The sequence below is a fragment of the Tursiops truncatus genome, chromosome 3 (genome assembly GCF_011762595.2).
Source record: "Tursiops truncatus isolate mTurTru1 chromosome 3, mTurTru1.mat.Y, whole genome shotgun sequence".
NCBI classification, from domain to species: domain Eukaryota; kingdom Metazoa; phylum Chordata; class Mammalia; order Artiodactyla; family Delphinidae; genus Tursiops; species Tursiops truncatus.
In genome coordinates, this window is record NC_047036.1 from 62,682,249 (window position 1) to 62,707,927 (window position 25,679).

Genomic DNA, 25,679 nt, shown 5'->3' on the forward strand with positions numbered 1-25,679 from the left:
GTTATTATAAATCCTGCACATAGTAATAGAGCTATTACTAAAATCTGCACATTTATAATAAATAGAAAATAAATTTCAAAATGGAATAGTTACCATTTATTGAGCGGCTATTAAGTACATCAAGCACTAGATCCTTTGGATACATTTTACTACCTAAATCTTCAATCTAGATGGAGCACATACTATTTCCATTTTACAGATGAAGAAAAGGATGTAAGTGAGCTATTGAAGATCACAAAGCCAAGTTGAGGATGAAGCCAGAATTCAAACCTAGATTTGAGGCTAAACCAAAGAACTTCTTAAATTGTTGTAGGCTAAATAGATTCTTGTGGGTTTTCATGGTTACCAGACCCAAAATATAATCTGTGAGTACATGTTTAATAATTTGAGTACCTAGTGAATGCCAGGCATTCGGTTAAGAGCTATGGGGAATATACAAAGTGGAACCACATATACATCCTATTCTCAGAGAGGTTTCAACTAGAAAAAAATTTTTTCTAATAGAAGATACTTATGTAAGAGTACAAAGTGATAAATGCCACAGGAGAGGTAATATAAAGTGCTAAGAGGATTCAGAAAAGGGAGAGATTTCAAGATTTCAAAATACAAGAAATGTATAAACTTGTTAAACAACCGATTTTTAGGTTGGCTTGTACTAATGGATGGTGTACTGAGTGGTGTATGTACACCACTCAGAAAGAACACAAGGCCAAGCAATAGAAGGCTAGGCTCTACCACCATCTAACATTGGGACTCTGGGCAAAGCCCTCACCTGCTTCACTTAAAAACAACACAGGTACCGACTTACAAGGTTATTTCTGCATCTGAAAACAAAGGGAAACAAAACATTGATTAAAAAAAAAAAACAGGCAGAATATCTCTAAGGTTCTTTCCTCCATCTACATGAAAACTCTACTTGAAAAAGTTAATATACTACTTTAATTTTTAACTTATATTCAAGTTAGACCCAACATTCAGTTACTAAAAGAGGAAAAACAGGCCCTCTGGGGTCGAACAAGTATTTCAACTGCATAAATGCAACACTTTGACGTGAACTGAAATTTCACTCTGCTGCTTAAAATCCTCCAGGGTCCCATGACCTCTGCAGACAGACCCATGGAGGGGACATATGAAGCCCCCTAGCATAACTTGACTTGTAGCCCCTAACAGTAACTGGCTAGGGAAGGAGACTATTTGCACCTTTATACTCAGCCTCTGGGGCAGCTAAAGGGTGTAGAGGAACATATTCCTGAACACCTGTCATGTGCCAAGCAGTGCAGATACAATTTACATTAAAATGTGATCTCATGAGGACTGGAATTTTTGTCTATTATGTTCCCTGCAATATTCCCAGCACCTGAAAAAGTGCTGGGTGCACGGTGGACGCTCAATAAACATCTGTTACTTGAATTAATAGACAAGGCAGTTTCTGCCCTCATGACACTTATGGTCTAAACTAATGCTATCATAAGAATTTAGAAACATATTTTTAGGTAATAAGTATGAGTATATTTTATTCTTTTGTATTTTACTTACCTTTTCCTATATTAAACTCTAATCTGAGTAATTTAATAATATCTGACTTTAAAGATTCTTGTAATTGGTGAACATGTCTAATAAGAAAGACCTAATCAGATATTTAAATAATCTTCTGTAGACCTATTAAGATGACCAACAAGATGGCTTAACTATACAAAAGAGTTTTCATAAAAACAGTTGTATGTGCATCTTATAAAATTAATTACAGTAGAATAGGTGATTATTCCTATCACATATAATATTTAAACCTCAACTTCCTTACTGAGAATTAATATTTTCATGGTTCCATCAAGGCCCCCCAAATCAGGATATTCCAAGATAATCAATGAAATTAGAACATTAAACAGCTTAAGTTCTTTGGATACAAAATACAGGAGGAAGGGGTTTATTAATGGGTATTTTATTAGAAGGCGATAAAGTCTAAAATCTTATCTTTGGCTTTCAGTAATACTAGAAGTTAAAAAATTTTTTTCATGTTCTTTATTTAGAAGTCAGAAAAACACAAAACTTAGTTTTAATACCAGAAATTTAACTGTATAAAAACTAGTTATAATAACTGTGATTTATTAAGTAGTTCCTATTGCCACAATGTTTTAACAACTTGTTTATATCTGATCCTTTAACCTTCATAATTCTATCCCCATTTTACAGATGAGGCAACTGAGACATACAAAACTTAAGTAACCTGCCCAAGATCACAGAGCTAAGAGGATCAATAATTTAAATGCAGCCACTGGCTGGTTCAAAAGACCTCATTTGATTTCTAAACTGCTCTGCCTGTATTATGCTATGCTGTTCTATATCACAGCTAGAGCTTCTGCAGCCTAAATCCATCTCTCGAGGTTAAATTAAAAAAAAAAAAAACTTTAAAAAATGGTGCCAGTCCCATCAATTTAGAGCTTGATGGTGCAATTAAACTTTATAGAACAAAAGCTGAAGTAAAATTTATTTCACTTCAAAGTCTCTGTTTCTTAACTGATTCTAACTACTACAAAAAAGAAAAATGCTGTTCAATTTGCTAGTTAAGACATATTCCCCCAGCATGAAAGTCCCCATAAAAAATAAAATGCTATCCAAGCTGTCATGATAGTGAAACTAGAATTAGCCAAGGAGTACAGGTATTTTGAATGACTAGAAAGAAAACAAAGCCCACCCATCCAAGAAGACTAAGAATATTTACATTTATCAAGAGTAAGAAAGACAGGGTAAGTTAAAGTTGCAAAACTGCTTCCAAAATAGTAATACTATACTGAGTTCTCGATAGGCATCAGAGCAATGTTCGAGTGCTCACGCCAATCAATTAACCTCTGTGACTTTCCCCAGTATGACAGAAGAAAAAATTCAGTAAAGGACCCCTCTACAGTCTGGTTCCCCATGAGTGCATGTGTGTTGTGTTTGGCATGTGTACAGGGCACAAGTGAGGGATGGGGAGATAAATATTAAATGGAGCCCCAAAACTCAGGAGAGCTCCAGGACATGCCACAGGACTAGGTTCCAGGATGCTTCCCGCAGACAAGGCTTTAAATGTTAAGAAACTGGTGCCATTCTGGCAAACTTAATACTTACTAGGTTGGTTTCCTAAGATAAGAATGTTCTCTACAGAAGGAAAAGGGGACTGGGGTGGGGAAAAGTGGCATATGTAAATAACTCTAAATAGAACACTACCAAAATTGGACATACCTCTTTCGTGCTTCATTTTTAGCAGAATGGAGGCCAGGAAAGCCCTTCTAAGACACAGTTCTCTTCTCCTCAGGTACAGGAGCAACCTGGATTTAGACTGTTTCCACAACAGGAGCACCAAAACCTGTGCTTTAACCTCAGGTGGGCCCTCCAAGCTCCTCACTGTTCATGGTCAGTAATCTCTCCCATTCTTCACCTCTCTCCCCAAGGCTCTGACCAACCTTCATCCTCTACACCAGGGGTCCGCAACCCCCGGGGCCGCGGAATGGTACCGGTCCGCGGCCTGTTAGGAACCGGGCCGCACAGCAGGAGGTGAGTGGTGGATGAGTGAGCGAAGCTTCATCTGTTGTGCCCCATCGTTCCCCAGCGCTCGCATTACTGCCCGAACCTTTTTTTTTTTTTTTTTTTTTTTTTTTTTTTTTTTTTTTGCGGTACGCGGGCCTCTCACTGTTGTGGCCTCTCGCATTGCGGAGCACAGGCTCCGGACGCGCAGGCCATGGCTCACGGGCCCAGCCGCTCCGCGGCATGTGGGATCTTCCTGGACCGGGGCACGAACCCGTGTCCCCTGTATCGGCAGGCGGACTCTCAACCACTGCGCCACCAGGGAAGCCCCCGAACCATATTGCTCCCCCAACCCCATGGAAAAACTGTCTTCCACAAAACCGGTCCCCCGTGCCACAAAGGTTGGGGACCGCTGCTCTACACTCTCAGAAGATGGCCTTGTCTTTCATCATTTTCTAGAATACATGCCCATGAAGGCAAGGCTCTTTGTTCACAGATGCAGCTCATATACTTAGAATAGTGCCTGACACATAGCAGGCATTTAGAATATTTGTTTATTACATGAATCAGGGAATGAATTGAGGAAATGGAGTCCCCCAGCTAAGGAACTCCCTCCCAGTCTCCTGCCCTTTAACCTACAAACTTAACCCAATCATATCCTTCCATACATACATCGCTCCAGTCTACAAGGAAGATATGCCTCTTATTTAAGGTTAACTATTTCTCCTGTGCTCCAGATTGCACTCTCTCCCATCTCCTTTCTCAGTAATTATCCCTCTGTACTCTAATTTTTAAATACCCCTAGCTATGGACTCCTTTCTCAGGGCCTAAAATGAATGCTTAGTCCCATTTTGAAAACAAAACCACAACAATTTCTTGAACTCTAGAGCTTGCTGAAGCTACACTCTATTTCAGAGAAGCTTAGTCTTAAAGGAGAAGCCTACACTTATGGTCCCTGCTTCCTCATCCTTCATTAGCACCATCACCTGGTGGCAATTTGGATTCATCCCAGGCTGCTCAAACTTCTCAAGGTAAGGTCGTTAAAGGACCACTACTTACCCAACCTAATAGATACTTTTTGCCTCATTTGATGTTTTTGCTACATTTGATCCTGGCTACTCAATTCTGGAAACTCCCTTTCTTGGCTTTTTGACACTGTTCTCTCACTGTGCTAGCCTGAGAGCTCTCTCAGCTTCTTTGCTGCCCCTTAAATGACTATTCCCCCAGAGAGGCCTGATCTGCCCTTTTCTATAAATATCCTGAATGAGCTCATCCACATTCAAAGTTTCAACCACTACTTATATATTCTAATGATTCCCAAAACTCTATCATCAGCCTAATTCTCTTTTCCTGAATACCAGACCTGGATACCCAACTATAAGACATTCCCACGTAGTTGGCCATAAATACATCAATTTTTACTCAATTTGTCATCTCACCTCACTGCAAACTTGCTTTTCTCCTTGTTCCCTATCTCAGCTAATGGCTGACCAAGCCAATCTCCTTACCCCTCTATATCCACAGGGTTCATTGTCAACGCCTATAGATAGTACTACTTAAATCTCTTTTTGACTTCAGCCCATGTTCTACTCTACCTTAATTCAAGCCATTATTCTTGACTAAGCTGCTGCCATTAACCTATTACACAATTAAACTTGAGGATCTCCAAGACCCCCACTCATTTCTCTCTCATATACACACACCCCTCCTCCAAGTCTAAAACTTCATCCCATATTGTAACCTGAGTAGTTAATCTAAAACACAGGCATGGTATTAACTCTACCAGCTTAAAACTGTTCCTTTGCTCACCACTATGTAAAGCAATGGCCTCTAAAGTGGGGTACAGGAATAAATTATTTTCTCTTCTTTCATTTCTATTTTTATGTTTTATAATATATATGTATGTGTGTTTACACACACACAGTAGGACATGCAACTTATAAATATACACATATGAAGGAATATGCCCAACATCTTTCATTGATATGGGTGCCACAAAAACATGTGGAGACCACTAATCTACAGAAAGTACAATCCTCTGACATGACACAGCCATCATCTGTCCCTGGACTAACTTTCTAGCCAAATCTACTTTTATATTATATCTGAGTTATGCCAAACTACCTTAAACTTTCTAACTAGCATATGCCACCTTTGAAGCTGTACCTTTGCCACTCCCCTGCCCAAAATACCCTAACAACCTCCTCACACATTTTCCCTCTCCTCACTGCCCCCACCCCCCGGCCCTCATCAACTCTTGTTTGTTCTTTAATGCTCCAAACAAACATAACTGGCTATGTGAAGCTTTCTCTGACCTTCCCAGGTAGAGGAGGGCACTTCCTTCTCTGTGCTGGCAAATACAACATACATCTCTGTTACAGCACTTAAGTCACAGTAATGTAATTTCTTGTTTACATGACTGTCTACTCATCTTTGTATTGCCAGGGCCTAGCGTGACTCATAACACAAATAAAGTGCTTAATGTTTGTTATACAAATGCTCAAGAGGCACAGTGCTAAGGAACAAACTGTAGCAACACCTTAGCTACCTGACACAGTTGAGAGAGTAAGTGCTCTGCTTTGCTGAGGTTTGGGCTGATGATCAACTTTAACTTTTAAATTTTAAGATGTGGTTACATCATGCACTGAGTTTTCCGGTCAAGTCAGAGAGATTTTTAGAAAGTCAACACTTCATCATCCACCAAATGCTAATCAATTAACCATCAACAGTGTCAACACATTCTGAAAGATGCCTTATATAAATTCAAAAGCTAAGGCTCAGTGATTCGGGTCAAACATGGCAAATTAATTGCACACATATATCTTCCATTTCTGAAACTACACTAAAATGAAAGTGAAGGGAAAAAGAAGGTATAAACCCATAAAACCAAAGAACAGAAGTGACTCCACTGTGTAATTTTAATACAGTGTTGAAAGAAGTAATTTGGAAGAAGGAATAGTACGTGACTTGGCAGAGCCAAGGAAACTGTATAGTGCCTGCAAAAAAGGGAACTAAAAAGTGAACAACTTGCTGGCCAGAATTCAGAGGCAAAGGAATTGCAGGAGAGGGTGTGAGGTATGGGGCTGATACTGGGGAGTTGATCCAAAGTTTAAGTAACAGAACAATGAGAGCTCCCTTCACCCCTTCCCACCCTCCATAGTCAAGCAACTACCTTTACCAATAGCAGAAAACAAGGATGAAGCATTAAGAGAAAGGCTGCAAACCCTCCCCTTCATGTTTTTCAGTTTACAGCAGGTAATATGCCTCCTGGGTATATAATGGTATATACCTTGCTCTCAGAATGCCAAGAGGTATATACATTGGAAGATTGTTCTCTAGAGTGAACAGTCTGAAAGAAAAGACCTACAATCTCAGAGAACAGATCTCTACTTACTGATACCTGGAAATCACCCAAGAAAATGGCCTGTTCACCACCTAAATGCCTAACACGAAGCCCACCGGTGACAGGACTCACTGGGTCACAGAGAGCTTCTAACCGGCTTTTTAGTATCTTACTCTTACACACAGCTCAGGATTACCAGATATTCCAGGAAAGTTTCCATCATGAAAGAAGAAACTGAACAAAAAAGGAACACAAAAGAAAATTTAGGGAACAGAAAACAAAACTTCAAAACACTGTAAGTGTCCTCAAATCGATGACATATTGAGAAAGAAGACCTGGAAATTTAAAATTATGTGAAAATTAAAAATCCAATAAAAGTATTAGAAGATGAAGTCAAGGAAGTTTCCTTAGAAGGCAGAATAAAAAGAAAAAAACTGGTAGATAAGACAAAAAGGTTACCATCCAACTAATAGGTCAGAAAGAGAAAAAAATGTATGAAATGATATTTTTTAAAAATAGAAGAAAATCTCCCAAACTTAGGGAAGTTGACGGCTGATATGGTCCAGCAGTGACCAAAAGAACAATTAAAAAAAAACAAAAAAAACATACAAACAAAAAGTGCCACACCACATCATTTTGAAATTTTTGAACAGCAGAGAAAAAAAATAAATCCTAAAACATTCCAAAGTGGGGTAAGAGTAACACATGAAGGAACAGGCATCAGAAACAAGCAGGCTTCAACAGGAACACTGGAAACTAGAAGACGACAGATCAGTGCCTTCACAGTAATAAGAGAAAATTACTTCCTGTCTAGAGATCTAGCCTCAGTTGAGGGGGAGGGCACTTTCACATATGTCTCAAAAAAGTTATCTCCTACCTAGTCATTTTCAGGTAACTACAGGAAAAGGAGATTCACTAAAACAAAAGGATAAATGAAGAAAACAGTGTCCAGGAAACAGGAGATATGATGCCTCACCACCCACCCCCCAAAAAAATTAAGGGAAAGTCTAGTATGAGACTACATAATCCAACTAAAGAGTAACCAGTCCATAGTGGAGCAGGAATGCAGAGGACTACAGATTTTTAAAAGTTAAAAAAAAAAACAAAAATAAGTGGAATGGACATACTGATACTTGAGCATTTGGAAAATATCCATAGGTATTTGATGTGGTGCAGCAGGCAGAATTCTAAGATGGCCCCTAGATTACTGCCCCCTGGTGGGCATTTTCTGCATAAAACTCTCACCTTCAGTATGGGTAGAAGGCTTGAATATGATGGGATGTCACACAGGTAATTAGGTCACTAATCAGTTGACTTTCAACTAATCAAAAGGGAGGGTACCCTGGGTGGCCCTGACTTATTTAGGCGAGTCCTTTAGAACAAGATGAAGCACCAGAGAGGGGCTCCTCCTGGCTGCCTTGAAGTCACAGCCACTTTGAGTTCTATAGCTGCAAGGAAATGAATTCAGCCAACAACCACATGAGCTTTGAAGGAGATGCTGATCCACAGATAAGACTCTAGTTCGAGCTGCCACCTTGACTGCTGCTGCCTTGTGAGACCCTGAGCAGAAGACCCCGTTAAGGTGTCTGGACTCCTGACTCACAGAAACTGGGATAAATGGGTGTTGTTTTAAAGCCACTAAAATTATGGTGATTTGTCACACAGCAACAGAAAACTAATACGATAGCATGTGGACAAACTTAAGGATAGCTAAACAGGATAAACAACTTAGAAGGAACTCATACTTCCTCCAAAAGCATAAAAACTTCAGGAGTCAGACTTCCCTGGTGGCAGAGTGGTTAAGAATCCGCCTGCTAGTGCAGGGGACACGGGTTTGAGCCCTGGTCCAGGAAGATCCCACATGCCGCGGAGCAACTAAGCCTGTGCGCCACAACTACTGAGCCCGCGCTCCAGAACCTGTGAGCCACAACTACTGAGCCCGCGCGCCTAGAGCCCGTGCTCCGCGACAAAAGAAGCCTGCGCACTGCAGTGAAGAGTAGCTCCCGCTTGCCGCAACTAGAGAAAGCCCGCATGCAGCAACGAAGACCCAACGCAGCCAAAAATAAAAATAAATTTTAAAAAAATCACAAAAAAACCTTCAGAAGTCAAAGCAGTGTCAGGTAGTTTAGAAATAATACATTCCGAAATGCCAGAAAGCAGAAGTCACTCTGAAGCAAGTGGCATTAACTGGTAAGTACTGCTGGAGGTAATCAGGTTTAAAGAGATAGAGATCAGTTTCAAGTTGTCCTGGATCTTTTAGCTTATAAACAGTAGATAAAAGGTTCAATCAAGGTTTCCCCCTTTAGTTCAAATTTATAACGTTTTTCAATTTGCAAGCAGAGAAAAGAAAGCTTCAAGAATCATCGAGGCTTCTGAATGGACAGAAGTTTCTCATACGTAAGCTTCGTTTTTCAAACGCCGTGACTCTAAGTAAGGTCCTTGGACCAACATCAACATCACCTGAGAAGTCATTGGAACAGCAAATTCGTGGGCCTCACTCCCAGACCTACTGAATCAAAAACGTGGGTTGAAGTCCAGCAATCTGTGTTTTTAACAAGCCCTCTAGGTGATTCTGATGCAAATTCAAATTTGAGAACCACTAATCTAGTGTGAATTTCTGCCGCTACCCTGCTATGCTCTGGTCTTCCTTCTTGAGTCAAGAGTTAAAGCATTTCCAAACCTACTGTATCCAACCTAGATCAAAGTATCACAGTCACTAACACATGGTAGGAGCTCAAAAAGTGCCAAATAAATAAGAGACTAGGCTTCAGGTGTATTTCTTTCACCAGAGGGTTTTTAGAACACTGGCTACAAATGCCTTCAGGCAGGACATGCTCTCTTCACTTTCCCACGGTCCCCACCAATCCTTACTGCCTTCTGCCTTATATATTCACACATTTTTCTGCCCAGCCAATGATAGCATTAGAGTTTGGGACCTCTGGGGGAAAAGATTCAGAAAGAATAACAATTTTAAATCTGGATACAATAAGGCCCAGCTGTCTCTTATGAATTCTAGGGAATCAAACAACTTACAGCTGTTGCATGATGATTCAGAAATTGTACTGTAGGCCACAAGTGATCCTTCCACTTATGGGTCTCATGGTCCAACATTAAGCTCTAGGAAAAGTGTTTCAAGATAACATCTTAAGCATTCTTTTTCTGGTCTGAAGTCTTCAGAGAAGTAGACCCTGCTTCCTCACACATTCTTGAGGCTCATGTGTCCATTAACTACAAGAGCAGTTAACAGGGCTTTGACTGATGGAATTTACACTGTAGAATCAACTTTGGAAACTATACAAAACATATGTAATAACATTTCAATTCATTTATGAGAAAGACTTCAATGTATTTAAAATACAATGCATTGAGCAGACACTGATTACGCTAAAATTAGAATGCACTTTCTTTCAGTACCATCTAAAAGGAAGACAACATCCATTTAGTTAAAACTCACTATCAAGACACTAAGCTTACATTAAATTAGAATTTTTTTTTTTAACTATGAGGGGTTAGAAACCCCCTATAAATCAGTCTCTGTATATGTGAGCATCCATTTAGGATCCCCTGAGCTAATGGTAGGAACCCCAAGGAGCTGGAGATCTAGCACATGTTCTGCCCCTGCATGACCTCCCCTAGTCACATTTTCCTTTTGAGCTCTGGCTCCAAAAAAAGTGGAGATTAGTACTAACATTCTGAACTACTCCTTACACTTAAACAAGAAACCATTTTTGCTATCATTGGTGTAATTACTTTAGCCAATTTTGAAAAGAAAAATAAAATTTGAGATAAACAAGCTAAAATTGATACAAACACATAAGTATCTATGTATATGTAGGAACAGTGACTGATCCTGATAACTCTGTACTGTAGATATTAGTATTTTTTAAGACCTTCACTCTTTAAACCCAAGAGAAGTTCTAAAACTTAATATATTAATCACAGAGAAACTTAAAGATTCAGAAAGACTCAACAAAATTTCACAATTGTATGTCCCAGAAATAAACATGGTAGCACTTTAATGAATTTCCTTCAAATCTTTTTATGCATGTACAGATGTATTTTATATAGTTGAGAATAGACAGCTTTGCATCCTGGTTTCTAATCGACCACTGCACCATCTTTGAAAATATTTTTCAGGCTAGCTTTGTACCGTATGACTAACCTACAGTTTACCACAGATCATATACTAATTACTCCAAATATACTAATATGCTACCAAGTAAAACTAAGTAGCAATATTTCCATTAATGTCTTATTACCCTCACATTAACATAGGCATAGCAATAAATGTCAATTTAGCATTAAAAAATAGTAAATGAAAGCAACAATAAAAATAGACAACTAAAATCCTATGTATTTTCAGTTGAGTAGGGAAAAAAGGCAGCCTGCAAGATCCAGAACTTTTTTTTTTAATCAACAGAACCTCAAGGAAGATGAGTTGAAGGGTGATTTGTGAGTCTTTCCATTCAGCTGAATGTATACAGATCCCTGGCAAAACTGAGTACACAAGAGTAGGTGGAATCCTCATTCTGTAAACATCTTGGGAGCTGGCAGGGTGATTAAGCAAAGCACATGAATTTTAATGTTAAAAGTCATATGACAGAGATTCATAACTACAGAGGACAGAAAACAGCAGTTTTACAAGATAAGCAAAAAGAAAGCACAGAAACGTAAAAGGATAAGCTAAGCACACTCAAGTATTACAGTTGGTTCAAAATAATTGTCCTACCTAAGTTTAGTCATGTACAGACTTACCTTCCACAAAGGAACACGGACAGATATTTTCTAGTATGAGTACTTTGAGCTCTTTGATAGTCAAATCCACTTAAGATAATTTCCTAGCGACCATTACTAAGAGCCTAATGGGGGAAACTGAAAGTAAGTAGGGCAAATTCCAACTCACAGAAAAGCCTTATTGAAAATAACCGTCTTAAACTTCTTAAATGAAACAGAAGGAAGGCAACACTACTTAAGTAAGATTGAGCCATGCTTAAATGTAAAGGTTAAAGGATCCAACAATTTACCAAGAAAGTTTATCAGAAAAATAATTGGTACATCCAACTTATACCCAACTGCTAGGAATCGGCATTTTCTGTACACTAAGAGTGGGGTCTAATTCCCCAGATTCTTTCAACTTGCACTGCACGTGTGTGCTCTGCTACGACCTAGGTGGTTAGGAAACACACTGTACGGTACTCAGAGAGATACCAGAGCTGTGGTTATCTATCTCCGCCCTCCTACTAAAGACAGGGACAAATGAGGAGCAAGCCCTTCTATAGGTGGGGCGGGGGTCAAGAACACTCTCTTCCACAGCCTTCTGGACTCTGAGGCATGTGGACACATGGATCCAGATGTGCCCATGACATAATAAACATGACTTAAAACAACCTAATAAAGGAATAAAAGCTGTTTGGTATCTGTGATCCCTCAGTACACTTTTTTGTTTGTGTTTAATTTCTGTCTAACTCTTGTTTGGTAATTTCACAAAAAGTCCACAATTCTTAAAACTGCTCTGCCTTAAGGAACTGGTGCCGACTCTTTTCAAAGATAACACGGAAATGCTTCATGTTTTAGGGAAGAACATTAAAAGAAAATGTCCATAAAGCAAAGCAATTTTTAAAAAGCTAATACTAGGTGTTAAAAGATTAAAGTGAAAAAAAAAGATTAAAGTGATTTTTCAAAAGCTAGAGAAAGTGCAAAGGTAAACTGTACTATGAAGAGAAAGTATTGGCTAGACTGCTAATTTTTCGGATTTTATAATTTTATTTTCTGAAACAAAAAAGAAAACAATGATGCTTTGCCTTCTTCCAGTAGCCTATCTTAAAAAAGATAATTATGTGTAAATGAAATTCAGATCTTAACTAAGTCAAATGTTTGTTTTACATATTTAAAATTCTTTTAGCTACACAAGAGCCATACTGGGTTCACAATTAATCATTGTGTGTGTGGGGGGGGGAGAAACCTCATGAGAAAGAATAGTTTGTTTCTTTTCTTTTGCAAGGTCACTAAAAAGTAATTTAGGGACTTCCCTGGTGGCTCAGTGGTTGGGAATCTGCCTGCCAGGACACGGGGTCGATCCCTGGTCCAGGAAGATCACACGTGCCACGGAGCAACTAAGCCCGTGCACCACAACTACTGAGCCCGTGAGACACAACTGCTGAGGCTCGCACGCCTGGAGCCCGTGCTCTGTGACAAGAGAAGCCACCGCGATGAGAAGCCCACACACTGCAGTGAAGAGTAGCCCCTGCTCGCCGAGAAAGCCGGCAAGCAGCAACAAAGACCCAACGCAGCCAAAAAAAACCAAGTAATTTAGTTTTGTACCTGTAAAAGTAATTCGAAATTATACCTACCAGAGAAGTGAGATTTTTAAAAACAAGATGAGAAATAAATAAAATACAAGTGGAGGGTAATGACAAAGCACAAAAAAAGGTAACATATACATGTGATTAATTTCAACTGCTTCCCTAAAAAATGTTGCTTAAAACAAGCAACACTGATTCTCATCAATTTCATCTTTTTTTCAAATCAGATATTTTATTAGGGAGCACAGAAATAACCAATGTGTTAGACTTATGATGGATGAAGAAAGGAAAATCAAACTGCAATTAAGAGCACAAGTTCACTGATAAATCTGTCTCTTTTAACAGTGTGATAATGGATGTCCTAATTTTATAGTATACAGAGATATGTTGTGAAAATTAAGACTTTTTAACCTAAAAGATTCAGTTCTATATGATTACACATGTTAAAGACCACTGAATGATTAGCCTTTAAAAAGTTTTACTTACTCTTGCAATGCCCATTCAATAAGATTGGAAAATTTTATCTCAATTCCTGTAATGTATATAAATGCTGCTTATCACATGGAGATTCTTTCGAAATGAAGATACTTAATGAGGATGAAACATTATATTGTCTCAAAAAGCACCCAACTTTTCAAACCTTAACAGAGAAGTCTTTTTGATTTCTAGGAAGATCTCAATCATTCCACAAACATAATGAATCTCGTAAACTATAGGGTCACTTTATAAGCCATGGGTCATTACAAATATGCAACACAAACAAGAAACTGCACATTTCACTCAACTAAACAGATCCTAACTGAGAAATAAAGCTACTTAAAATGCCTTATATTCAGTCATTTAAAAATTGTATCAGGAAACACTTAAATATTTGGAACTCATTTTCCCTACTCTTCTATCCAGTGAGTTGGATTAATCTTAAAATAACAAAACAAAGCAATGGAGTAACTAAAAATAAATATTTCAACTAAACACCATAGGTCTGGAAAAACAAACAAACACACTGCAGTAGTGATGTTGAACCTTCTGAGATTTTAACCACCTTTTCATCTGAGACATTTAATCACTTAAAACTAAACTGAGTTTACAACTAAGTATAAAGACACTTTTGTCAGTCGCTTAACTGCCATGAATTCCATTCAGGTAATTATCCTAGATCAACTTCTAAGCTATAAACTCCCTAAGGGAAGAAGCACATGTTACTGGTCTCTGTATCAGCAGTACTGAGCTGCTGTACATGCCACATGATAGGGGTTCAAACCTGGTAAAAGGAACAGACTTCCATCTAACTTTCCTGATGTTAGAAGTGATTAAGTGGTTGCCTTTGCAACAAAGCCCATTCAGATTGCAGTGCATGCTGGATCAAGATTTCTGCGTTTTAGCTAAAGTCCCCGGAGAGCAGCACCCAGTAGCATGGGGCAGAAAGAGGTGTCAGCTTCCTCTCCCAGCAAAGAAGCGACTTGGTTCAGGTTGCAATGAGGCAGCACTCACTTCCACGCTTCAGGAAGTTATCTGAGGAAAGGCGGAGAAGAGGGTTTCCAGAGGCGCCCACAGGCAGGTGAGATAAATCACAAAGAGCATTATCAACCTCATTTGCAGGGAAAGTCACATTTTAAAAATAACTCACTCTTAGTAAGAGGGGGGAGGGAATATTCCCTTGTTGAGATCACTAAGTTGCCAATATGAGCTAAGTAAAACAAAAGGTAGCATGGAAAAAAAAAAAAGGTAGCATGAAATACCTCACTGAAGTTATGTGATTTCTGTTGCCTACTCTCATCATTCCAAAATAGCTCCTGACTCACTGCTCTCCTTAGGAGATACTACTTGGAGGGCTGGGGGGTCATACCTAACAAGGGCTCCTCGCTGGGGCCCGGAAGTTTTCCTAGACTTTACCTCACATACCTGCTCTCAGTTTTAGGGGTTCTGATACACCTATTTCACAAACCAATACTTCAACCACCTTCACTGTAATTAAAAACAGCTCAGGCAGCATCCAGGATACTTTGACAGATTCTGCCAACTGTCAGTTTCAGCTGTTCTTTTTCATTTCCACCATAGTTCATAAACTACTATCACAGGAGCCTTAGATTTGTTTTTGGCCTGAACTAATCACTCATTTTCTTTCAAAATCATTCCTTTTGTTTTGATTTTGCCCCTAGACTTGCAATTATATCCAAAACTAAGGCAGAGATAAATCTTTATTATAACCTAACATTAGTCAAAAATATATTCATAAAACATGAAACTCTCCACCCACAATATTAAATTTTAGATACAGATACCTGTCAGAGTAAGGTAATTTAGGATTGCCTAGGTAAAACTTTAAAGGCCATTTAAAGCTCTGTTCCCTTTTGTTTTAAGTAGGTGCAGGAGGCTGTGCTTATTCCACAAACACTTATTAGGTACAAACACCTACTAAGTGTGGAAACTTCCACAAATGCCTTCTCTTGACAACTTAGATGAAACAAGTCACTATTACTGAGAGTCACAGCCCCAATTGCAGACTTGCAGAAAAATTATGCCATAAACATTCACTCCTTTGCCTCTCCAGTCCACCTTTAAGACTTTATTAAGGACTAATAAATTAGTTTATAAACACATTTAATTACACTGAAGTATCTAAAATCTGGGCTATGTGCAGGGGCTTATTTTCATGTTTTAAAGACCAATCCCCTTCGTTTTAAGTTCATCTCAAGCTTCCCTTGGTAAAACCATGGACATTCATGCAGCTTAAATGTTGTGGAAAACCATGAATTTTCTTTCATGATGCTACCACTCCACAGCTTAGAGAGAATGCAGCCTTCAACATGAAAAACTGCCACTTGATTTTTCTTCTCTGACACATTTTAAACAGAAGAGCTGCGGACTCTCAAGGGAAGCCATATTTCAAAGATTTTGAATAGTAGTATTTGTCAGTATTTTCTCTCATTAAAATTGGTACAATTCATCCAAAACATTTTTCAAATGCCATTATTTTCCAAGCTTACATGCTTCAAAACTGCTTAGAGAAAATCTCTCCATCTGAGAGATTTACTTCAAGAAACCAACAGCAATTATGAAAACTGCAGGAGAAAAAGAAATAATTCACTTTTACAGGCTGGAAAAAATTTTAAAACTCACCTAAGACCTTCATTTTACAGATTAAAAAAACAAGAGTCCACAAAGGTCAAGCAATTTGCCTCAGATCACCAAGCTACTAATAGCAGCACTAGAAATAGAATGAGGTATTTTAATTGCTGTTAGCAGTATCCCAAATCATGCAAGTTATATATATTCTCATCACTTTGTCATTTAAGTTTTAAAAACAAGTATCACTCTTTCTCATCAATTCCTGATGGACTCCTACAACGTACATTCTACATCTTCAAACTTAAGTTTATGAACTTCAAGTTCTAATTCCAACAAAAAAGGGTAGTACTAGTAAGAACTTTCCTCTGAACGTTCTAAGAATGAAAGTTTAGGTGTGCACACCCCTAAACTGTCACAACGAATTTCAGTGTCTGTCCTTTCAATCTCTGTCCCTTAACTACACTTTAGATGTGTTTATTCAACTACGAAAAAGAGAGAGAGAGAAAATTCTAGAAGTTCCTCTTTGACAAAAAATCATTGAAAATCTGTCAATGAAACTAGATCATTACTCCATTAATATATTATGGAAGTCTGGCTTAAATTAGTAAGAGTCACTAGCATTTTATCGAGTTACTGTGTGAAAAGTTAAAAAAGGTAGGAAAACGGCACTCTTGGTTGACTTTGGATCTGAAAGAAGGTATACATCTGACATTGTTAACACAAACTGAAGACTTGATCATAAAAGCAAAAAAAAAAAAAAACAAACAAACAGAGAAAGTGAACAAGTTCCTTTAACAAAAAGCTGTTTCCTATTCAGGCTCTGATCTTTAAATGCAGGGCACTGTGGACTCCTCCTAAGACTTTCAGATTTTCGTTTTAAATGCCCCAATAGAGCAATTCTATAGATTTTAGCTTCGGCTATTCAAGGGCAAAAAGGAGGGCACAGTGAGGACAATTTACACTGGATCATTTTCAAGGACTGTAGTCTAACCACTCATTACTTAACAATTGTCCTTTGTGCACCTGATTATTCTCAAAGTACTGAGAGAACGCAGGACTTCTTTTTGAAAGATACCGGCAACAAAACCTAAGAGAACACGACTTTGATTATAAACTGCTGCGGCACTTCGACCAGGAAAGGGCAGTACGTGTGGTCTTCTTAAATACCCCTAATAAAGCTACATTCTGGTTACAATAATAGACGTATGTTCCTTAATTACGGCCTCCGGTGTTACTCCACAAAAATAACTTCTTAAAAGGTTAATACACCTATATTTTTAAAGCACGACCAGCTTGGCAAGGTGGCAAATTTGTTTGAAAACATAAAACACAGACAATTCACCACCACCGCTCAGTAACACACATACATAAACAGACTCGAAGCGGGGTTAAGCACAAAATCCTTACCCCATTTTGCCCAGTGAAAACTTGCTCGGAAGTTTCTGCTCTTATGCTACGGAACAACTCCAAAGGAATTTCTCCGTCCGTTATTTCGCAGTTGCTTTTCCACCCCCCGAGATCCTTTTGTGGAGGTATTTCAGTGATGCTGAAAATTCAGTTAGTTCCCTTAGGTAAAATGATTTCTCTCTGGGAAATACCAAAATGTTCAAACAGAGGTGGCATTTGCTTATTAGAGTTAAAATGCTGCGCGGAGGAGACGGCGGTCAACTCTATTCCACAAAATGAGTCTATGAATCGGGAAATGCAGAATCCAGCTTCACGGAGTCCTATAAAAAATGAGTTCAGTGGTCATTTCTCTCCTGTCCTCCTCCACACTCAGGGAGAGCCCAGGTAACTCGGCCTTTTCGGTGCTACTAAGGCTGCGGGTTCAAATTTCTCCACCACACCAGGTCCCTGGGGGTGGAGCGTGCAACCCAATGCGACGAGCACTTGAGAGATCCCTACGAGAAAATAAAAATCCTAAGCGCAGTAATGCCACTGCTTCCCTGCGCTCACATTAGAAAAAGCTATGTAGAAAAATCTCTTCCAAGTGCAAACCCAGCGGCTCGCGACGTGCATGGCACTCCACATTGGAATCTGTCTTTTAATTTTTTTCCCCCCTCCTAAGACTGGGAGCAGAGAGGAGGCGGGGAGGAGGAAGAGAAGGCTGGGCAGGATCGATTCATTCTCCCGAGGAGAACACACGGAGCCATTTCCAGGCTGGCAGCAGGCTGGGGGCGCAGCGCACGCCGGGGAGCAGGGGGAGGGGGCCGGATCCCACCTCCCTCAGCCCCTGCCCGCCCCCCGCCGCCGAGCACAATGGAGCCCGGCTCGCGCCCGGCCCTTCATTCGCTGCTGCCGCTCTTCTCTCCGCTCTTCGGAGCACCGCAAGTTCGAGGCTCCGGCGGCGGAGAATGAATGAATCAGAGAGCCAAGCCCCACGCTGCCCCCCGGCACCCTGCCCCCAGCTCCGGGACGGGCCGAGCAGCGGCGAAGGACGGGGCTGAAGGGTCGACGGGAGCCCGCCCGAGCCGAGGCGGGCGGCTAATCCCGCGTCGGGACCAGGGGAAAGGGGCTCGAAGCCGCAGAACAGCCGCTGCTCCAGCGCCCCCACCCCTGCTCCTCGCCTCTCCCGCTCCGCGCCGCCGCCACGCGCCGCCGCCACGCGCCGCCGCCACACGCCGCCTCACAGTTCTCGGGCCCCGCCGCCTCCTTCTCACACTTCCATCACCGCCCGCCTTCGCCGGCCTCCAGCTCCTGCTCGGCGGAGCAGCGCTGGCCGGGCGGCCCGAAGCCCGCCGCTGCCTCCGCCTCCACCGGCCGCTCACAGAGCGGAGGGCGCCGCTTCCCAGGTCAGCGCCGCCCGCAAGAGGCGAGCGCGGCAGCGGAGCTGGCTGCGAGGGGCGGGGGAGGGGGCGGGGAGAATCGGGAGCAGTGCGGTCCCTCCCCCTGCTCGCGGGAGGGGGCGGCCGCGGCCGCGGAGACGCGGCCGGGCACCAGGGACTGGGGTGCTGACCCGTCCCGAGAGCCCGGCGGGGCCCTGAGGGTAGCGGGAGGAGGCGGCAGCTGCGAGGGCGGCGGGGACGCTGGTGGTCACGGGCCGAGCCGGCCCTCGTGGGGAGCTAGGCCGGGCGGCAGGTCCGGCGGTCCGTCCTTCCTTTCCCCCCTCCCCTAGTGGTCGGCGGCGCGCGTGCCGTGCGCTCTGCTCCTCTGCTGGCTCCTGGCCCCGCTCCCTGCCGCCACAGCCTCCTCCGCGCCCCACACCGGGTGCTCTCGCTGAGTCTCCATCCTCCCCGCAGGAGGACCTTTAAATAGCAACGTCAGCGCGCTCCTCTCCGCACACACGTCACCCGCCGTTCACGTCACCGGGGTGCGGGGGATGATGTCACGCGGCCGGAAGTACTGCTAAATTAGGGAAGGAGCAGGGGGAGGAGGACTCGGCGAGCTCTTCTGTGCCCACCTGCTCTCGCTTCTCCTTAAAGGCCAAAGCGCAGGAGACAGCCGAGAGGAGCGGCGGGAGGAGGAGATTTCCTTGCAACAAATGTGCCAAACACAAGTGAATCATTCATAGCAACAGTGCCGAAGTGTCAAGCGGGTGATAGCCTATCTCCCACTCCCACCCCTGTTGCAGCAGCTTTCCCGGGTTTCTCAAGTCCCCACTAGCACGGAAATGTGGGAGGAGAGACTGAGCACAGTGGTAGATATGTTTCCAGCAAGACTTGGGGAAAAGCACCTTAATTTTCGAAAGAGTTATTAAATGCCATTCTGGACTTAGTAGGCTTTAAAACTTATTTTCTTTCTTAGTGGCTACCTAAATCACTAAAGAATAAAGAGCAGAGCCATGAACACTATCTTAATGATATGAAGTATAATAATGGGGTGGGAGGCATCAAATGATCTAAACGTTTTCATTTGCAAAACAGCAATGTTTTGGCATAGGATAATGAGTCAATCTTGACTTTGTTCCCTTATAATTATCGTCATGTACAACACATAGCAAATCCCAGTGTACCCTTTCAGTTCTGGTTTATCAAGAATATGAGTTTCAGTCTATGGAAATTGAAAATAAGGAAGACTACCAAATCCTTTTTATTTAAGTATTAATACAAGCACAGTTAGACTAATTTTGTCTTCCTTAGTTTTGACCGTATAACGTATAACACAATATCTCTTAAGTATGCTGTTTTTCATTTCCTATATGGCAACGATGAGGAGCCATCTATCTTTAGGTTTACTAGCTATGTGTGTGTTTGTGTCTATAATAAATCATGCTATGAATGCTCTTCAAATTCCAAATTACTACAAAGTTTTTTAAATGTCTCCGTTATTTCATAGTTTATTATTAGGTCAACTCAAATAATGAACTTTGATTTGATCTGATTAAACATGATAACCATGGCCCCAAAACAGAGCTACTACAAAATGCCAAGGGCTATTGCTATTTCAGAGTTAGTCTATAAGCTCAGTGACCATGTTTTCCAAACCAAAATCCAAACACATCATTTAACAATAGACAAAATATTTGGAATCTGAAGTGACCTGGGAAATTCAGGACATAGGATTGCCAACCTATTCAGTGATTGTTAGGAGAGCTGTAAATGGATATCAGTGCAGTTTAAATACAAGGAGCTAAAACTCTACGGAATTTATATCACATGTATTTTTAATGTTTTGAATATTAAACTACTCACATGATTCCTAATTAAGGAACATTGGTTTTTACTTCTTTCTGCATTTACGCTTTCTTGATCAAGTTAGGAGCCCAGGACTAAAGAACAACAGCCAAAAGAATTAGGACCAAGTTGCAACTAAATCAGGCTTTCTGTTATCTTCACATTATAAAATCATGATCTTGCTTATAGTTTGAAATATCGAAACTAGTTTTTATTAAGGTTATAACAACAAAAGTTGATCAAAAGCAAACCCCTGCTTGCCAATTTGTCTAATATATATATATATCATATTAATAGAAATTGTACTAATTTATATATCAAACAAATGGAGCTTCTTAAGTGTGTATAAAATATTAAAGCAATAGAGCTATCATTCTTCAAATAAAGTCAACTCTTGGCCCTTGCAAATTAAAATACAAATTATTACTCTACTCAAATTTCTCTACAAGCCATTTCCAATCTAAACTAAATCACTTTTCTCTCTTTTGTGCTCTTGCCATTGATGTTAATTAAAGGTCTCAATTTACCATTTTCAAACACTTCATTCTACCCTTTTATCATGACTTCCTCTGGTTTACAATCTTTTTTCCCCTCATCTTTACTCAGCTGTCAAAACAGTATGTTATCTGCCTCCCTGCTTTTACAATGTTCACCCGTCATTAGCGTTTCAGCTTTTCAAACCTACATGGTCCCTCCTCAACTGCTCTTTTGGTCAACTGAAAATTGAGAACAACTTTTTTTTTCTATATAAATCTCAGTGTGCACTGTGATATAATTACTCGAAGTTTGTGTGATTATTTTTTATTTTAACCTCTGCACTTAATCTAGAAAATTCTACCAATAATTGGTCAATTTTTCTTTCTAACTTATGTGGGATTAGCATATAAGGTAATACATGCGTTCATGTACCCAAAGGAATAAGTAAAACTTTGTAACATTTTATGTATCATGGTATGTCTGCTCAGAAAATATAATAATAAATTGTCTTTCTCCTCCCTTGAAACAATTCCAGTACCATTTTGAGAGGAGTCAGAGAAACATTCTATATGGCTTTCCATCTAAAAGTAAATATTTTCTCTCCTAAAACTGAGCTGATGTAACCCAAATGCTAGTCATGAATTTCCCATCCTGATTGTTTTGTTTTTTAAAGTAGTGAGCTTCCTAGAAAGCAATATATTTTCTTTTACCGGAAGAGGCAGAAAGTACTTTAGTAGAGTTTCAAATTTTTAACAGTTCCTTTTTCCCACTATGCTCTGAAAATTTGTGGCAACGTTTATGAATACCCACTGATTTTAGAATCTGTGGGTGGAGGCATCTGTTTTAGTTACAGAGTTTACTTCCATGCCCTCAATAGGGGATGGTGCTGTTCAATGGGATGTTCATAGATAGGTCATGAGATATGTCTTTTTCAATGAAAAGATATCTAGGTGATAGAAAAACCTTCCATGAAAGAGGGTTAAAGCCAGATTTTATTTTTAATTGCTTAACATTAGATAATAGCAACTCCCCTTCCACGTTCTTTTTCATTACCAAAATACCACTATTGCTTCAAATAAAGTCATAGGTAGAAACAATAGATTAAAAGATATCTCTCCATATCACAGAAATCTCTAGATTCCTCACTTCTGTGACATAGTTATGAAGAAACTAAATAATCAGCAAAGATTAAAAGTAATAATAAGAAAAGGCTTTTTGAAAAGTTGTAGGGAAATAGAATTTATCCAGTTGATGCTCCAGTTATTCCATCTCCTCCATAAATGTAGCAGGTACTGGGTGCCAGTAATTTGTTTGGCCTGTTTAAAACCATCTTTTACTATTATCAGTAATGTTCTGAATAGAAACAGGGTAGTTAACAGTCTCAGGGGTGAAAGTCTAAGCATTTAGCACCTCCAAGGCAATGGCTTGAGGACAACTTTTACCCTTCTGAGTATCTGCACTGTTTTATCAGAGGGCTTGGGAGTGGTAGAGGAAGGGAAGTCAGAGAACTACCCTTAGGAAAGATATGATATAAAGCCCATGGGCAGTGATCTCATAGAACTATCTCCTGCTCTGATTTTTACTGTAAATTCATTATTTGTTTTCTAAACATGGTTAAAGAGATACAACTAGAATCCCAGACTTGTGAAAGAACATACCAGAAAGTTTTCAGTTGGTGCTGTGAGAAAATCATTGTACAACGGTTTATGTAAATTTTTAAAAGATTCAGAAGAGAAGGGGATATGGTGCCTTTGAAAAAATTATCTGGCTTAACTCCAAGTTGTTTGTTTGGTTGGTTGATTGATTGTTCTAAACAGCGGTTACAGAGTACAAAAAATTCAGAGTACAGGCTGGAAAAATATGCAAATCTGCAGAGACCTAGGGTAAAGAACGCAAAGTAAAGCTTGCGCTCTACCTGTGCAGTTCCTTAGAATGCAAGGCTGTGGAAGCTGATTGCCATGGTAACCAATAATCTTTCTGCTGAATGGGGGAACAGGACAACCATGAGGAAAATGTTTTAAATGATCTACCTTATTTTGTGATGGTTTTGGTGCCAGCTAGGAGAAAAACACCATCCAAGGTATTTAGGACAGCCATGCTTAAAGGAAGCTGCCTTCTTTTCAAAGACACAAGGCTGAGGCAAAAACTGGGGGCTCTTTCAAAGAGAGATAAGGGGTTGAGGTGACAATTGCAAGCTCTCTGAAGCAGAACATAATTGGTAAAGACTGACACGGCTAAAGCAGGCAGAAGCAATACCTAGAAACTGTGTTGAAGGGTCTCCCTAGCATAAGAGGTCAGACATGAATAAAGATTCTCAACATTTGGGAGTTTCAGCCAAGTTAGCTTATGTTACTCGTGAGACTTTTTATTTCTTTTTATCTGGTTGTAAATAGTAATTTCTCTAAAATTTAAAATGGAAATGGTAAATATATCTTTAGTCAGTATCTATTATTTTAATAATAAATAATATTCTTATCATATACATGATAAATATGTATATTGATATAGACAGATAGCTAGATAGATCTGTATAATATGCCTGTATTGACTGGGTCATCTGCAAAAATCTCTTACCCTTGGAATAAAATCCAAATTCCACGCCTTGGCCTAAGAGACACTGCATGACAGACCGCTGCCCACCTCTCTTACCTTGGTTACAGTTCCTCACCACCTCCGCTGCTACTGTGTGAGCTGGTGTGTCAACTGCAAAGGATCAGAAACCCCACCTAATGGTGACGTAAGCTAAGACTGGCTTTTATTTGCTTATTTACTTAACAAGAAGTCTGCAGTTAGGTGGTCCTAAAGTTGGTTTGGAAGGTCCAGTGTATCATTAGGGTCCAGGTTCTTTCCAACCTTTCGCTCTTCTATCTTCATATGTTGGTTTTTAAACCTGGTCCTTTGTCTCATGGTTGTTAAAGACTATTGCGTTTCCAGGCATCATATTCTCACAAAAAAGCATCCAAAGCAGAAAAGGAGAGAAAGAGGCAGGAATTTTCTCCTTTATGCCTGTTTGTACCAGAGAGAAAAATTCTCAAGAGGACCCCAGAAAATTCCCTCTCATTTCTCATTGGCTAGAACTGGGTTACATGCCCATCCCTAAATCAATCACTGACGCTTTGGAACAGAATTTTCATGATTCTCTTAGACAAATGACGGTTCATCCTTTGAATCTTCCTATTGTGTCTGAACAAAATTAGAGCTCTCTCAGCAAGGAAGAAGAGGCAATGGCTCTTGGACAAGCAAACCATATATTTGCCACTCGGCCCAAAGCTGCTCTGCTATTCCTGCTGCTCTTCAACTATGACAAGCTTGTTCCAAACTCAGGGCCGTTGCCACCTGGAACACATATGCCTAAGATAGTTACACTCCTCCTTATCATTCAGGTCTATGTTCACATTGCATCTCTTGAGAGATACCTCCTGAACATCCTGGGGAATCTCTCTAAGTGGAGCTTTCAGGAATGAGAACTGGCAGGAAACAGAATATTCAAATTGCGTACTTCAAGGCATGCTTATTAAAGATACTACTTACAAAGGTGGGACAGGGTGTAGGAAAACCATAAGAGAGGGGGTAATATCTGGCTTAGCAGGGCAGACCACCCTTCTACACCTGAAAGGACAAGAATAGAAAGCAGTGGCTAGAAATGAAACAGAGAAGATTGTGTGGACAGGAGCTGAGTCCTTGGCTAAGGGTCACAGCCAGCCCACAGAGACCCCACAAGGAGGGAGCCCAGGAAATAAACATCTCAACTTCACCAATAAATACCTCTCCCCTTACCCCCTCCCCACCTCCTACTGGTGGCCCCCTTCCTAAACTTGACATATAGGAAGCTAGAGGGCACAGGAGTCCAGTGATGTAGTCTATACACGTTGTCTTCCTGGGGCAAAGAGCAGGGAGAAGAGTGCAGGGTGTATCTGGTGGGGCGAACAGAAGGAATCCAGCCCAAATCATATTCTACTTGTCAGCTGTTAGATTAACAATTATTTAGAGTTTGGCACATGGAAAAACAAGTACAGTTAAGCCCTGAGCAACATGGGGATTAGGGCACCGTCCCTCCACCCAGTGGAAAATCCGAAAATCTGAGTATAACTTTACAGTCACCGTCCCCACCTCTCCCATTTAACCAGCTACCAATCACGTACTATTACAAAATCCACATGTAAGTGGACTGTGCAGTTTAAACCCATGTTGTTCAGGGGTCCACCATACTACCACAGACTGTTAGCAGGAGTGTAAATTGGTGTACCCTTGAAGGCATAAATAAATTTTGACATAGCGGTTCTAAATACTTTAAAGAAATTATCCTACAGATATACTTTCTCATGCATTCAAAGAAACACATGCAAAAATCTATTGTATTGCTATAAAATAAAA

The 25,679-nt window shown here is 40.4% G+C and overlaps 1 protein-coding gene across 3 annotated transcripts in view; it reads right to left on the minus strand.

Annotated features, from left to right (window-relative positions):
• HOMER1 (homer scaffold protein 1) overlaps positions 1-19,190 on the minus strand; it is a 131,474-nt gene extending 112,284 nt beyond the window's left edge. Inside the window, exons 1-2 of one of the 3 annotated variants that reach the window (XM_073802243.1) lie at positions 17,623-18,394; positions 773-824 (exon numbers count right to left, since the gene is read on the minus strand). Coding sequence is in view for 2 of the 3 variants with exons in the window: in XM_019929779.3 (XP_019785338.1) it covers positions 17,623-17,627 (5 nt within the window). In the remaining variant the exon portion in view is untranslated. Of the gene's footprint in view, positions 1-772; positions 825-17,622 lie in introns of all 3 variants that reach the window. The other 2 variants (XM_019929779.3, XM_073802245.1) reach the window with 2 other exon arrangements.
• Positions 19,191-25,679: the final 6,489 nt, after the last annotated feature.